The 16,206-nt window shown below is 48.7% G+C and overlaps 1 protein-coding gene across 9 annotated transcripts in view; it reads left to right on the top strand.

Annotated features, from left to right (window-relative positions):
• Positions 1-55: 55 nt before the first annotated feature.
• The window catches only part of LOC112543503 (uncharacterized), a 28,840-nt gene continuing 12,689 nt past the window's right edge, over positions 56-16,206 (top strand). For 2 of the 9 annotated variants that reach the window (XR_012898519.1, XR_012898518.1), the window contains exons 1-3: positions 132-479; positions 3,431-3,538; positions 4,674-4,763. Coding sequence is in view for 2 of the 9 variants with exons in the window: in XM_075913932.1 (XP_075770047.1) it covers positions 4,760-4,763; positions 7,106-9,207 (2,106 nt within the window). In the remaining 7 variants the exon portion in view is untranslated. Of the gene's footprint in view, positions 480-1,013; positions 1,510-3,430; positions 3,539-4,673; positions 4,764-7,105; positions 15,310-16,206 lie in introns of those variants that run through there. The other 7 variants (XM_075913932.1, XM_075913933.1, XR_012898517.1 and 4 more) reach the window with 7 other exon arrangements.

Here is a 16,206-nt window from a genome sequence, read left to right as displayed (position 1 = left end):
TGACCTCCTCCAGAGGCTGCACCCCCGCCCCACCCAGCCCAGGGCCGCCTCCTGCACCCCCCATTGGAAGCTGCACCCCACGCCCGAGCCCTCTGCTCCCCCCCCAGTGGCAGGGTTAAAGCTGACACCCCCCCCATCCCAGAGCCACGGGGAAGCCCCCAGCGGGGCTGCGTGTGGCCGGCCATGGGTTTATTTTTCCGGGAGGGGGGGGGTGCAGCGGGTGGCTCTCCGCGACCCCCCCCCCCCGGGCTGCGGGCGCGGCTGGGGGGGCTGCGCTCCGCGGAGCCGCGTGGGAAGAGGCGGGCGCAGGAGCTGCGCGGGGGGGGGAGGCTGAAAGCCGGTCCCGCCTCTCGGTTCCCTTCCTAGGTCAGCGGCTGCCTCCACCCCCTGCCCTGGGAACCCGGCCCGGCGCGCCCGGGGGAGACTTTCACCCTGGGCCCCTCCGCAGCCAAAGCCTGGGGCAGCCCCGCGCTCTGCAGGTACCGGGGAGATCTGGGGAGCAGGGCGGGCTGGGAAGTGACTCTGCCCGGGTGCAGAGCGAGAAAGTGTTTTACAGGAGCCGGTTTGTTTCAGTGCCTCCCCCAGGCGTCAGGGACCCGGTTTCTCTATCGAGCCGGTTCCCACGCCCTGGAGTGTGGGAAAGTGCGAGGAATTTGAAAACAGCCAGTGGCCCCTTAGACCAGCGTTTCTTAAACTTTTTGAGACCACAGAACCCCAAACGAGAATATATTTTGTATAGTCCTAGAGATGTAGCCGTGTTAGTCGGGTGTAGCTGAAACAAAAAGCAGGACTAGGTAGCACTTGAAAGACTCACAAGATGGTTTATTAGGGGATGAGCTTTCCTGGGCCAGACCCACTTCCTCAGATCAAATTGTGGAACAAAATAGTGATTGTATCCTTTGGTATATATGGTCGTGCCAATTTTCTTCCACAATTTGATCTGAGGAAGTGGGTCTGGCCCACGAAAGCTCATCACCTAATAAACCATCTTGTTAGTCCAGTTTTTCCTTTTTTTTAATGTGGAACCCCTAGGAACATTTTCTTTAAAAAAATGGTCAGACCAAAAAAAAAGACAAAAACAAAGACGTTACAAAAACAAAGCAGAGGTCCTGGCACTTCTGTGAGTTGTTCACAGTGTTCTGCGGAACGTAGTTTAAGAAACACTGCTTTAGACTAACACGGCTCCCCCGCTAAGATTTTTTTTCTGGGAATTTGCTAGATCACATCAGAGGGGTTTATTTTTTTTGGGGGGGGGGAGTGTTTTTTACAATCCCATCTGAGTAACTTCCTACAAGGATCAGATTCCTGCAGCTAGCAGTTCCTCACCCCATATAGCATGTGAAGAAACAGATAATTGTAGACCTTTGCTACCTCAGCTAGCAGGGTGGGTTTTTTGTTTTGTTTTTGTTTAATAATCCCATGTGAGGAACAGTTACCGGGAGCAAATTCTCACAGGTAGCAGTTTCTGGAGCTACATCTGGCTTGAAGTGGTTTCCATCACATCCAAAGGTGGGGGGAACCTCTTATTTACCAGGGGCCACTGACCCACAGAGAAAGTCAGTCATGGGCCACATACAGCCCCATGGGGGGGTGTGGGCTAATGCAGCAGCTTGGGCCAAAAATGAGGGGTTCAGGATGCTCCAGGTTGGGGCAGAGAATTGGTGTGAAGGCTCCAGCTGGGAGTGCAAGCTCTGGAGTGGGGCTGGGGATGAGGAGTTTGGGGTGCAGGAGGGGGCTAGTCCAGACAGGAAGTTGGGGTGGGGGGTCTGGGTGGGAGTTAGGGAGCTGGAAGGGCTAGGGCAAGATGTGGGGTGCAGGCTGTGGATGGGAGTTTGGGTGTGGCAGAGGGCTTGTAGCTGGGGCAGGTGTAGGAGGGGGCGTGGGCCTTCACCTTCAGATACCACCCCCGCAGGCCCCATTGGTCATGGTTCCCGGCCAATGGGAGCTGTGTTAGCAGCACCTGCAAGCAGAATACTGAGGGTGCTCACTGGTCCAGCCCAGCAGCAGAGGTGGGAGAGGCTCAGGGCTTCCGGCCCATGGCATGGAAACTTGCATTGAAATTAAGCAACAGGCCAGATCCATCCTAAGGGCCAGAGGCTTTCCACCCTTGGCATGCCCGGTTTGCCGTTTGGTTCAGTGGCACTCAGGGCCTCCCCGCCGGACACATTGTTCCTGCCCCACTGGAATCTGCACAAACACTCCCCCTGTCTCTCCTCCCCCCTACCACTGCCACGCCAGATCCGCAGATCTCTCAGCTCCCACCGGTCTGAGCTGTGTTAAAGAGGGGCATCCTTTCAGGGGGTGGGCTGAAGATAAGACATTATCTAACATATGACGTCCTGCAAAGTCTGGGAAGAGAGGTGTGATGTAGTGGGAACTGTACTCACTATTTGCTTTGTTGTGTTGTACGTGATTCCTACCGTCCTGTCCTGTTTTGTTGTAACCCTGTGCAGGATGTTCCAGGTTGGGGCAGAGAATTGGTGTGAAGGCTCCAACACTGGCATCATTTTCCGGAAATGCTTTCAACGGAAAAGTTTTCCATTAAAAGCATTTTCGGAAAAAAGCATCTAGATTGGCAGGATCTAGCCATTTTCGCGATCGGGGCTTTTTTGCGGAAAAACGGTACTATGCTGTCTACACTGGCCCTTTTGCGCAAAAGTCTTTCGGAAAAAGACTTTTGCCCGAACGGGAGCAGCATAGTTTTCCCGGAAAAGCACCGATGATTTTACAGTAGATCGTCAGTGCTTTTCCGGAAAATCAAGCGGCCAGTGTAGAGAACTGGCAAGTTTTTCCAGAAAAGCGGCTGATTTTCCGGAAGAACTTGCCAGTCTAGACACAGCCTGTGTGTGTGCCTCAGTTTCCCTGGGCACTGTACCCAAGCCCGGCTGGGGATGGGAATGTTGGGTTTGGCTCTCATGGGGGGGGAGGCTGCCCCCTCTTAGCATGTACACAGAAATAGCTCAGCATTTCTTGTAACCTGAGCCTGGGTGGGGGAGGGAACCAGGTAACACCTTGCTGGGGAATCGGATCCTGGCAGGCTGGGATCAGTGGCTGGGGGTGTGAGTTAGTTTTTTTCACGGGCTTAGGGAGAGGGGAGTCTAGCTGGCTTGGGTGGCGGGGCTCTGGGCTGCCCTATCCCCAAGATGGGTTGTACTGACGGCTTCTGGTTCTTGTGTTAACACGTCTGTGCTCCGCTGTGTCCCTGTGAACCAATAAACCTCTGTTCTACCTGCTGCCTGGGCGGAACATCTGACTGCAGGTGGAGGTGCAGGGCCTGGTGACTCCCACACTTTCCCTGACAAGAGGAAGGAGTGGAAAATATCCTAGCACATACAGATCTATGAAAAAGTCTAGGGGAAGGGTGAGGGCAACCCGGCCTTACAGCAAATGACTCTCCAGACACCCACGAGCTGTGGCTTTCTCTTCCCAGAATCTGTTCCCAGCCGGAGAGACGCTCTCAAAACCCAGCCAGCCGAATTGGACCAGAATGTTATAACTCTCCAGACACTACGCCGTGGCATCCCATGGGCAAAATCAGGTGGGACTCATGTACCCCAGTTCCAGCTGCATTTGCCATGGCAGGGATTTGAGATTTACCCAGGGGGCAACCCCACTCCTCACGCTGTCCCTGCCAAACTGATCTGAGGGAAAATTCCTTTCTAACCTCAAATACAGTGATCATTTAGACCCAGCGCATGCCAGTAAGACCCACCAACCTGAGGGCAGGTCTACACTATGGGGCAATGTCGAATTAAGTTCCGCAGCTCCAGCTACGTGACTAGTGTATCTGGAGTTGTACTTGAGGTTGAGTTGCTGCAGGATCTCTGCTGCGGGGGCTGATGGGAGAAAATTTCATACTTCCCTTACACTTCTGTTCTGGTGGAATACCAAAGGTGATGAATAATCGGTGATTGATTTAGTGGGTCTTTACTAGACCCACTAAATCAGTTGCCACAACACTGATCTCCAGCGAAGTGTAGACCTGCCCAAGATAAAGAATTCCCATACCACCTTTCAATATCACTCTGCACTATCAATGTCCCCACTCTCTGGGTATGTCTACGCTGCAGAGTTTTTTCGGAAAAACGACCGTTTTTTTTTTTTTAAATTCTCTTACGTCCACACTGCAATCGCGTTGTTTCGGAAGAAAAATCGAAAGAACAGAGGGGTTTTTCCAACATGGGGAAACCTCTTTCTACAAGAAAGAAGCCTTTTTCCGAAAGAGCTCTTTCGGAAAAAGGCGTGTGTGGACGGAGAAGAGGGAGTTCTTTTGAAAAAAGAGGAAAAAGCACAGGTGCCCTGGTGGCCACTCCATCCATAGTAATCACAGCTTAAATGCGAGATAACGTCCACACTGAACGGACGCTATCTTTCGAAAAAGCAGATCGCTTTTTTGATGTGCTTTGGCAGTGTGGACGCTCTCTTCCGAAAAAACTTCTTCTGAAAGAAGCCTGCAGTCTAGACATAGCCTCTGATGCTTCACCAGGTAGGAGAAAAGGAGTGGAAAAGAGTAAACGGTTTGGGGGTGAGGAGGATGCCTTCCTGACTCCTGCAGGTGACAGGCTGATCCCTGAAGCATGAGATTTTTTAGGAATTTTAAGACGTACAAAAATGGGACCCACGAGGTTGTCAAAAATTCTCCCATTGCTCAGTGTGATCCTTTGAAACCTCAGGTGTCACTTTGCACGTGCAGTCAAGGGAGCTAACAGCTGGTAGATCGGAGAGGAGGGATACAATTTCAGCTGAGCCGAAATGAACCATGGGTAAGTACATTTCACCTTTCTCAGTCGCCCAAGCTGATTCTGTGTTCGTAGAATCATAGAACACTAGAACTGGAAGGGACCTCGAGAGGTCATTGAGTCCAGTCCCCTGCCCTCATGGCAAGACCCAGTACTGTCTAGACCAGTGGTCTCCAACCTTTTTACAGCCAAGATCACTTTTTAAATGTCAGAACAAGCCAAGATCTATTGCCGCATCCTTCCCACAAGAAGCCATCCCTTCCATGAAACGCCACCCTCTCTATTCTCCTCCTCTCCATCACTAGCTATCCCCAGCCCTTATATACTCTGCCACTTTTTTTTATTCTTCTGTAGAAAGAGATTTTTCCAACATTTGGCCTATCTAGACTGGACCAAATGTCAGAAAAATGCCTTCTTTCAGAAGCCCCCTTATTCCTCATGGAATGAGGAATACAGGGGTTACCAAAAGAGCATGTTTGCTCTTTCACTAAAAAAGCGGAAGAACAAACACATCCCTGGATGCAGAAGAGTTTTTCTAGGATATCTCTGGAATCCTGAAAAACTCCTGGGCTATGTCTACACTGGCACCCTTTTCCGGAAATGCTTAAAACGGAACAGTTTTCCGTTATAAGTATTTCCGGAAAAAACGCGTCTGCATTGGCAGGATGCTTTTCCGGAAAAGCACTTTTTCCGGAAAAGCGTCCGTGGCCAATGTAGACGCGCTTTTCCGCAAAAAAGCCCCGATCGTCATATTCGCGATCGGGGCTTTTTTGTGGAAAACACTACTGTGCTGTCTACACTGGCCCTTTTCCGGAACAGTATTCTGGAAAAAGGACTTTTGCCCGAACGGGAGCAGCATAGTATTTCCGGAAAATCGGCTGATTTCTTACAGTAGATCGTCAGTGCTTTTCCGGAAATTCAAGGGGCCAGTGTAGACAGCTGGCAAGTTATTCCGGAAAAGCGGCTGATTTCCGGAATAAGTGGCCAGTGTAGACACAGCTCTGCAGTCTAGCCGTACCCTCACTGGGTTGAGACAGGATGTGTGGTCTCTGGGTAGGGAATGAGGGATTTGAGTGTGGGAAAGGGTGAGAGGTGCAAGCTCTGGGAGGAAATTTGGATGCAGGAGGAGGTGGAGAAGGGGATGCTGACTCGGGGAGGGGGTTCCAGGCTGGGGAGTGTTGCGGTCAGATGGAGGGTTGGGATACTAAGCAAGCTACAGGCTTGTGGATGTGAGGGTGCAGGAATTTGGTTTGGGGTATGTGAGGGACTCAGGGCAGGGGGAGTCCAGTGTATGATAGGCTCAGATCTAAAGTCAGGGGGGAGGGTGGGTGCAGGAGTGTTATGATGATGCAGCCAGATGGGGGCTTGGCCCTAACTGGGGGTTTGTTGGCTAGGTTTCATTTTTAAATAAAATACTATGTCTAACACAAAAAGTTTCTGCATTGTCTTTATTTATGAGAAGGGCAGGGAACCCGGTTTGAGTCAGGGGTCATTGACCCACAGAAAATTCACACAAGCGAGATGCAAAACAACAACTCCTCCAAAAACTCCCCAAGCCTCACTAATGTAGCCTCAGCTGTGCTGGTGGGAGCAGGGGACATGGTACTGGGGAAGGGTGCTAGTGGGTGCTGGGACAGGGTGCCAGTAGGGGCAGGGAACAGGGTGCTGGGTGGAGGCAGGGTGCCAGTGGGGGACAGGGTGGCAGGGGACATGGTTCTGCATCAGGGGACAGGGTGTTTCTGGGGGCAGTGGACAGTGAGTTCCTTGCATCTGCCTCCTCCCGGGACTCCCTTCTCCCCCCGCAGCACATGCCTCCTCCAGGGACGATTCCCCCCTCCCGCAGAGCAGGGAAGCCCCGGCACACACCTCCTCCGGGGCCGACTCCCAGCATGCACCTCCTCTGGGGACTCCTCCCACCCCCCACAAGTTCCCAGAATGCCACAGACCTGGGGGAGGGGAGTAGCCGGCGCGCTTCTGGAACCCCCAGAAGTGGTACGCAGCTGCAGGACTTCCGTCCACCCCGCAGGAAGCCAGCACTACCTCCATTGTGGCTGGAGGTAGGTAGTGGGGCTTCTTGGGGGTGGGGGGAAATGGGAGGGGCCCAAACGCCTTGCGATCAAGCCCTCGCTATTGACCAATCAATCGCAATCAACAGGTTGGTGACCTCGGGTCTAGACCATCCCCGACAGACATTTATCTAACCTGCTCTTAAATATCTCCAGAGATGGAGATTCCACAACCTCCCTAGGCAACTCATTCCAGTGTTTAACCACCCTGACAGTGTTGTCTTTCACCTCTCGGCTGTTCCCCATGCTTCCCTTTCAACCTGGCTTGGAGAATGACTCTGGATTCTCTCTCTGTCCCAGCACACGAAGGGAAGGTGTGTAAGAAGGAAAAGAATTCCCAGCAGGAAAGCCCCGCGCAGATGGAACTCCATGGGGGAGAATCAAAAAGATATGAACATAACACTTCCTGGAGTGTCGACCAAGCAACATCCTGTGAGAGCCGAGGCGCGTCTGAGACAAACCAGCTGCGGAAGGAAGTGCCTGAATCCATGACTTGTGAAGAAGACTGCATGGACCTCAAGGAAAGCCCTGCCCACAAGGGAATACACCCACAAGAGAGAAAAAACCCATGCACAAAGTGCAGGAAGAGTTTCCGTTTGAGATCACGGTTGCTTACACACCAGAAAACCCACAATGGTGAAAACCCCTATAAATGCCTTGAGTGTGAAGAAAGATTCCTTCGGCGCTCAAATCTTATTGTGCATCAGCGAATCCATTCCAGAGAAATGCCCTATACGTGCCCTGAGTGTGGGAAAACGTTCAATAGGCGTTCAAACCTGACTAGACACCGGAAGATCCACACGAGAGAAAAACCTCACACATGCCCTGATAGTGGAGAAAAGTTTAGTGACAAATCACAACTTACTGTGCATCCAAAAACCAACAGTAGAGAAAGAACTTATAAGTGTATTGTTTGTAGGCTAAAGTTTTGTGACCAAGCACATCTTATTACGCATCAGAGAACCCACATGAGAGAAAAGCCCTATAACTGCCTTGACTGTGGGAAGACTTTTTCTAAGAGTTCAGATCTTATTTCACATCACAGAACCCACACGGGAGAGAAACCGTACAAATGCCAGGACTGTGGGATGAGTTTCAGTTGGAAGTCAAACCTAATTCGACATCAGAGGACCCATACAGGAGAGACACGGTACGAATGCCCTGAGTGTGGAAAAGGGTTTTGTGAAAACTTCCACTTTCTTGCACACCAGAGAACTCACACGGGCGAGAAGCCCTACAAATGCCCTGAGTGTGGAAAAGAGTTTTATGACAACTCCCAACTTCTTGCACACCAGAAAACTCACACGGGAGAGAAGCCCTATAAATGCCTCGAGTGTGGGAAAAGATTCCTTAATAGTACAAATCTCATTGCACATCAGCAAATCCACACTGGAGAAACACCCTATAATTGCCATGACTGTGGGAAAAAATTCAGTTGCAGTTCCAACTTGACTAGACACCAGAAAATACACATGAGATTGAAACCTTCTACATGCCTTGATGGTGGGGAAATACTTAGTGATCAAACAGAATTTAATGCGCCTCAGAGAACCCATGGTGGAGAGAACTCTTACAAATGCCTTTGCAGTGAGAAGACTTTTTGTCAGTGCTCACATCTTATTTCCCATCATAGAATCCACAAGAGAGAGAAACTGCATAAATGCCAGGACTGTGGAAAGAGTTTTAATCAGAGGTCAAACCTAATTCGACATCAGAAGATTCATACAGGAGAGACACCGTATAAATGCACTGAGTGTGGGAAAGAATTTAATGAGAAATCACGACTTAAGCAACATCAGAATATCCACAGAGAGGATACACGCTTTAAATGCCTTGAGTGTGGGAAAAGTTTTTGTGGCAATTCATACCTTCTTGCACATCAGAGAACACACACGGGAGAGAGACCGTATCAATGCCTCGAGTGCGGGAAAAGCTTTTATGCCAGCTCACACTTTCTTGCACATCAGAAGACCCACACGGGTGAGAAACCCTATAAATGCCTTGACTGTGGGAAACGATTCCTTCAAAACACAAACCTTATTATCCATCAGCAAATCCATACACGAGAAATATCCTATAAATGTCCTGACTGTGGCAAAATCTTTAATCATCATTCAAGCCTGTGTAGACATCGGAGAATCCACACAAGAAAAAAACTTCAGAAGTGCCCAGACTGTGGAAAAACGTATAGTGACAAATCACAACTGAATATACATCAGAGAACCCACACTGGAGAAAGACCCTACAAGTGTATTGATTGTGGGAAAAAGTTTTCTGAATCAGGGCATCTTATTGCACATCAGAGAATCCATACGGGAGAGAAACCCTATAAATGCCCCGACTGTGGGAACAGGTTTAATAAGCGCTCAAACATGACGAGACATCAGAGAACCCATAGGTGAGAAATCCCCCTAAAAATCTTCACTGAGAGAAAAGTTGAGTGACAAGTCACATCAGGAACATACAGGGGAGATGGCTTCTATAAATGCCTGGACCGTGGGAAGAGTTTCACTCAGAGTTCAATTCTTAGTTCACAGCAGAGGACCCAAAGCAAACGCAGAGATGCTTTGAACATGGGAAATATTTCATTCAGAGCTCACAACTTTTTCCCATGTCAGAGAATAACTATCAGTCCCTCCTTCTTGCTGCAGCTCTGGCTGTTTTGCAGAGAGGCCTGTCGGCCTTTGAGAGTTGTCTTGAGAGGGAAAACTGGTTGGAGTTGATAGATGGCATGATTTCCCCTGATCTTGACCAGATCTTCTCCACTTCTAGTCTAGACCAACCCTGAGCATCTCATGTGTACAGCAGTCCCCACCTCCCACCAGGTCACACCCCTGAGGGCTTGTGGTAAAATTGGCCATCCAGCAAGGGCTCCTTTCCTTAGGATAACATTACGATTTCTGACAATAGCATGATTCTATAAGAACAGTGTTTCTTAAACTGTGTTCCGCAGAACACTGATTTTCCGTGAACATCTTGCAGGTCTACCATGACCTCTTTGTTGTTTCTGTTACTTCTTTGTTTTTGTCTTTTTTTTTTGGTCTGACAACAATTTTTTGGGGAAGAAAATTTTCATAGGTTTTCCGCATTAAAAAAATGTTACTGTTTGGTGTTCCATGATCTCAAAGGCTATGTCTAGACTGGCCAGTTTTTCTGGAAAATCAGCCGCTTTTCCGGAAAAACTTGCCAGCTGTCTACACTGGCTGCTTGAATTTCTGCAAAAGCACTGACTTCCTACTGTAAGAAATCAGTGCTTCTTGCGGAAATACTATGCTGCTCCCGTTCGGACAAAAGTCTTTTTCCGAAAAACTTTTGTGCAAAGGGGCCGGTGTAGTCAGCTGAGATTTGTTTTCCGCAAAAAAGCCCCAATCGCGAAAATGGCCATCGGGGCTTTTTTGCGGAAAAGTGCATCTAGATTGGCCACGGACGCTTTTCCATAAAAAGTGCTTTTGTGGAAAAGCATCCTGCCAATCTAGACGCGCTTTTCTGAAAATGCTTTTAACGGAAAATTTTTCCGTTAAAAGCATTTCTGGCAAATCATGCCAGTCTAGACGTAGCCAAAAAGTTTAAGAAACACTGTATAAGAAGGTGTGACGTTGCTGGATTGTAATACGAACGTACAGGTCATAGTTCCAACCACTCTTATGTTTGCCCCAAATCTTATACAGAGTGGGCCAAGTGAGATGTCTCTAGAAAGTGTACGATTTGCTGATTCTGTTTATACTGTCAGTGTACACGGGTCATTTTTGTGCACGACGATATGGACATTAGCCGTGTGGCTGTTTTTCAAACATCAGCCCCTGGAGTCACACCTGCTGAGTAGCCAGCCAGCATGTCTGGAAAAGACTTGTCAGGTTGATTGACCCATCAAGCAACATTCAAACAACAGTATAGCACAGGAAGCACCAACTACTCTGAATGGACTTCCCTGCAAACCTTCAATCTGGAATGCGAGCCGTGGGGTCTGCCTAAAAAGGACTGAGTCATTCATGGGCAGGGTGACTTGCTCATGTGACAAACTCCACCCTGGGACATACTTTTACACAGTGAGAACAATGGGAGTCCCTCCCCGTGGGAAAGGCTATAAAAAGGACCCTGGGGGTTCCTCCGTTTGTCCCCAATCCAGATCATCCCCTCTAAATGATCCCTGCTCTGAACCGAAGCTTGGAAGGACTGATGAGCCATCCTAACAGAGGACGTGTTTCAGAGACTTGATTTAAGACAGCAGTTTGGTCCATCTCTGCTACGGGCCTGCACCAAGAACGTGACTATTGGTGTATGTGTTTGATTCCTTTCACCGCTCTACCGCTCACTCCTTTTCTTTTTTCCTTTTCTCTCTTTTCTTTTTTTCTTTTTTCCCCTTTTTTCTTTTTTTCTCTTTCTCTTTCTTTTTTTTCTTTTTCCTTTTTTTGTTTTTTCCTCTCTTCTCTTTTTTCTCTCTTCTGTTCCCTTTTTCTTTTTTTCTCTTTTTTCTTTTTTCCTCCCCTTTTCTCTTTTTTCTCTTTCTTTATTTTCCTTTTTTCTTTTTTTCCTCCTTTTCTCTTTTTTTCTCTCTTTTTTCCCCTTTTTTCTTTCTTTTTTCTTTTTAAAAAAAAATAAACCTTTAGCTTTTAGAGTCTAAAAGTTTGGCACAGTTCAGCAGAAAAGGACCTGGGGATTACAGTGGATGAGAAGCTGGATATGAGTCAACAGTGTGCCCTGGTAGCCAAGAAAGCGAATTACATATTGGGGTGCATAAGGAGGAACATTTCTAGCAGATCTAGAGAAGTGATTATTCCCCTTTATTCGGCACAGGAGAGGCCACATCTGGAGTATTGTGTCCAGTTCTGGGCCCCCCACTATAGAAAGGATGTGGACACATTGGAGAGGATCCAGCGGAAGGCAAACAATATGACGAGGGGGCTGGAGCACATGATCTACAAAGAGAGGCTGAGGGATTTGGGCTTATTTAGTCTGCAGAAGAGTGAGGGGGGATTTGATAGCAGCCTTCAACTTCCTGAAGGGAGGTTCCAAAGAGGATGGAGAGAGGCTGTTCTCAGTAGTGACGGATGGCAGAACAAGGAGCAATGGTCTCAAGTTACAGCGGGGGAGGTCTAGGTTGGATATTAGGAAAAACTATTTCCGTAGGAGGGTGGGGAAGCACTGGGATAGGTTCCCTAGGGAGGGGATGGAATCTCCATCCCTAGAGGTTTTTAAGTCCTGGCTTGACAAAGCCCTGGCTGGGATGATTTAGTTCGGTCTGGTCCTACTTTCTGCAGGGGGTTGGATTTGTCTGCTCCTGAGGTCTCTTCCAGCCCTAGGATTCTAGGATTGTGTGTAGGGTAGACAAGGAACTCTTATCCCCGCTCTCCCTTCCCTTACTTATTCTTGGCTCCGGACTTCTAATACTCCAGTCATCTGAAGAAGTGGGTTGCGCCCACGAAAGCTCATGATCCCATCTCCATGTTTTGTTAGTCTTTATGGTGCTACTAGACTATTTGTTGTTTTTTAAGTTTTTCCTGTTCTAGACTGACTCATCTACCCCCTCTGCAGTGAGAACGATGTCGTGCTCACATGCAAATTAACACCGCGTGGACTGAGCCCCCGATAAAAAGAAACCCTGTGTAGCTGGGCTTTTTACCGTCTTACGTTTAATGTTTGCATGGGGAGAGGTGACACGCGCACTCCTGTAGACCTCTGTCACATGAGAGTGGCCAACCCACCTCACCCAACCCAGACGCCGCCGAATGATGAAAGAAGCTCTTTTGAAATAAGATCGAAAGTGGATACGCCATTTGCGTTGCTTATTCTGTGCGACGGTGCAGCGTAGGCGCACCCGAGTTGCTTCCAGCCACTGGGGGATGTGGGAGTAGGGATGACTTGGCCCGTGTTTTTGCAAAAATCTTCTCTTCCCTCCTCCCCCCTTCCCCGCTGCCCTGTGGCTAGAAGCCGCATGGCCCTTCCTGCCCTTAGAAAAGCAGCGAATGCCTCCAAGCAGCTGCCGGGAACTGGGAGGCTGTTGGCCATGGGCACTGGTCTTGCAGACTCTGTCTAGGCCTTACTCCTTCCCATTCCTCTGGATGCTTGGTTCCCATAGCAACCCCTTATCTTCCCTTATTACTGGCAGGCAAGGTACCGGGGGAGGCCCGACTTCCACGGCAGCCTTGTGCTTTCCCTCACACACCCTGGCTTGCTTTTTCTGCATGTTTCGATGACGAGCAAGGCCAGATTATGATTATTTGTTTAGGCTTTGATGCCCTGTTTACGTCACACACACACACCCCCTCCCAATATGAAGAAGGCGAAAGCAACATGAAAACAACCCAGCGGGCCGCAAACCAGTCACACCAATGTGACAATGGATGTGAAGGGGGGAGAGGAAATAAGAGCATAAGAAAGGCCGTACTGGGTCAGACCAAAGGTCCATCTAGCCCAGTATCCTGTCTGCTGACAATGGCCAATGCCAGGTGCCCCAGAGGGAGGGAACAGAACAGGTAATCATCACGTGATCTCTCCCCTGTCACCCATTCCCAGACAAACAGAAGCTAAGGGCACCATCCCTACCCATCCTGCCTAATAGCCATTGATGAACCTAACTTCCATGAACTTATCTAGCTCTTTTTTTAACCCTGTTTAAGTCCTAGTCTTCACCACATCCTCTGGCAAGGAGTTCCACAGATTGAGTGAAGGAAAAACTTCCTTCTGTTTGTTTTAAACCTGCTACCTGTTCATTTCATTTGGTGACCCCTAGTTCTTATATTATGGGAACAAGTAAATAACTTTTCCTTGTTCACTTTTTCCTTGCCAGTCATGATTTTATAGCCCTCTGTCATAACCCCCTCCTCTTTAGTCGCCTCTTTTCTAAGCTGAAAAGTCCCAGTCTTTTAAATCTCTCTTCATATGGGACCCTTTCCAAACCCCTAATCATTTTAGTTGCCCTTTTCTGGACCTTTTCCAATGCCAATATAGCTTTTTTTGAGATGAGGTGACCACATCTGTACGCAGTATTCAAGTTTCTTTAAATCAGTTTCTTTGCCCCATATGCTGGAAATATGGGTTACAGGAGGGAGGGTGCTGGAAGAAGGGGTTACTGATGAAGGAGGGTGGGGGGAGGGGGTTCACTGGCCATGGGAACCACCCCCCACAGTCTGTGGGAAAATCCCCCTGAAGGAAACAGCTTACAACCACAGAACCCAAGTGACAGCTGGTCCCTGGAAGTTTGATTCCAGCACGTGGGAGAAATAGACGCAAAATCTACCTCTGCCAAAGGGTTCCTTTTTATTATTTTGGGGGCAATGGAATCAAAGAAGAGCCCTGAAACAGCTTTAGGAAAGACGTGGATAAATTGGCGCGAATCCGGAGGCAAGTAATACCAACAAAAGGTTTGGAAACCTGCCTGATCCATGCGGAACGGTTAAAAAATCTGGGAAGGTTTAGCCATGAGAAAAGAAGATGGAGGGGGCAGACATGATCACGGTCGTCCAATACATGAAGGCAGGGGTAGGGAACCCTTTTTTGTACTGACCCCCCACAGAAAAATCATTCAGGGGCCACACAGAAGTGACCAGCAACCTCCCCAATAGAAAAACAAAACCCCCTCACTCGTATGGCTTTCAACTGAGAAAGAGAGAGAGACTCTCCACGTTCCTCTTGCAGACCAGAGTCTGGGGGACCCGGCTAATAGATTTTTGTGGGCCCCTTAGTCTCCAGGGTGGGGCCAAAAATGAGCTCCAAGGCTAAATCCATCTCCTGGGCTGTAGGTTTCCCCCCCTCTGCATTAAATTCTGGTATAGCAAGGACGGCGCTCAATGGGTCTCCATGCCACTGAAGGTCAGACAAGAACTAAGGGGCTTAATGTGCAGCATGGGAAATTTGGGTTAGTGTCAAGCTGCCGTTCAGCGGCTCAGGAGCATGAATGCCAACCTTGGGGCAGACTAGAACAACCCAGGGCCCAAACCCCAGTGCAGTTGTATACTTTGGGCTTGTCTCCACTACATGGTGGATCGCTGCTGCGGCGATCAATTTAGCGTGTCTGCTTAGACATGAAGAATCAACCTCTGAGTGCTCTTTTGTCCACGCCAGGACGAGAAGAGTAGGCAGAGTAGATGGAAGAGTATCAGTCACTGACCTTACTGCATGGAAGACGCTGCAGTAAATAGGTTTAAGTACGTTGACTTCAGCTACACTATTTACACAGCTGATGTTGCGTATCTTAGGTAGACGGGGGGGCATAGTGTAACCTGAGATTTTACCAACCAGATTTTAAGCATAAAGTCCTCATGCACTTAACCATGAATTCCCATGCAGCCCCCTTAGAAACGCTGGACTTCCTTGCCACCTTGGTAAGCTTCCTTTTGTGATGGCCCGTTAAATCCAAAATCCCACCAATATTCAGGTTTCAGAGAAGTAGCCGTGTTAGCTTGTTTCAGCAAAAATCAACAAGGCGTCCAGTGGCACTTTAATGGCTAAGAAATGTATTAGAGCCTTAGCTTTCATGAACTACAACTCACTTCAGAGAAGGAAGGAAGGAAGGAAGGAAGGAAGGAAGGAAGGAAGGAAGGAAGGGTACGTCTAGACTACCGCGTTTTGTTGACGGAAGTTTTGTCGACAGATACTGTCGACAAAACTTCCGTTGACAAAGAGCGTCCAGACACATTGAGTTCTGTCGACAAAGCAAGCTGCTTTGTCGACAGAACTCCATAGTCAGGACGCAATGTTACAGGCAATAACACCTTCTGTCGACAGAGTTCTGTCGACAGAAGGTGTTATGCCTCGTAAAATGAGGTATACCAGCATCAACAAAACTGCTGAGTTCTGTCGACGTTATGTCGACAGAACTCAGCGGTAGTGTAGACGCTGGTATAGTTTTGTCGACAAAAGTGGACTTTTGTCGACAAAACTAGGTAGTCTAGACACACCCAAAGAAAGATGGGACCATGCGAACAGTGCTAATTAAATCAGAATGGATGTGGCTAATCCCCAGCAGTGAAGAGAAGAATAGTCCTATAGCACTTTAGAGTACCAAAATGGGAAATTATCTATTGTAAAGGGAGAACCACACTATATGTGTATTTTGACCTAAGCTCAAGGGCTGTGTCTAGACCGGCAAGTCTAGACTGGCTGTGTCTAGACTGGCTGCTTTTGCGGAAAAACTTGCCAGCTGTCTACGCTGGCTGCTTGAATTTGCGCAAGAACACTGACGAGCTAATGTAAGAAATCAGTGCTTCTTGCGGAAATACTATGCTGCTCCCGTTCGGGCAAAAGTCCCTTTGCACAAAAGCTTTTGCGCAAAAGGGCCAGTGTAGACAGCTCAGATTTGTTTTGCGCAAAAAAGCCCCGGTCGCGAACATGGCGATCGGGGCTTTTTTGCGCAAAAGCGCGTCTAGATTGGCCACGGACGATCTTCTGCAAAAAGTGCTTTT

This window comes from Pelodiscus sinensis, chromosome 32 (genome assembly GCF_049634645.1).
Source record: "Pelodiscus sinensis isolate JC-2024 chromosome 32, ASM4963464v1, whole genome shotgun sequence".
NCBI classification, from domain to species: Eukaryota; Metazoa; Chordata; order Testudines; family Trionychidae; genus Pelodiscus; species Pelodiscus sinensis.
This window is presented reverse-complemented; position numbering and strand designations above follow the sequence as displayed.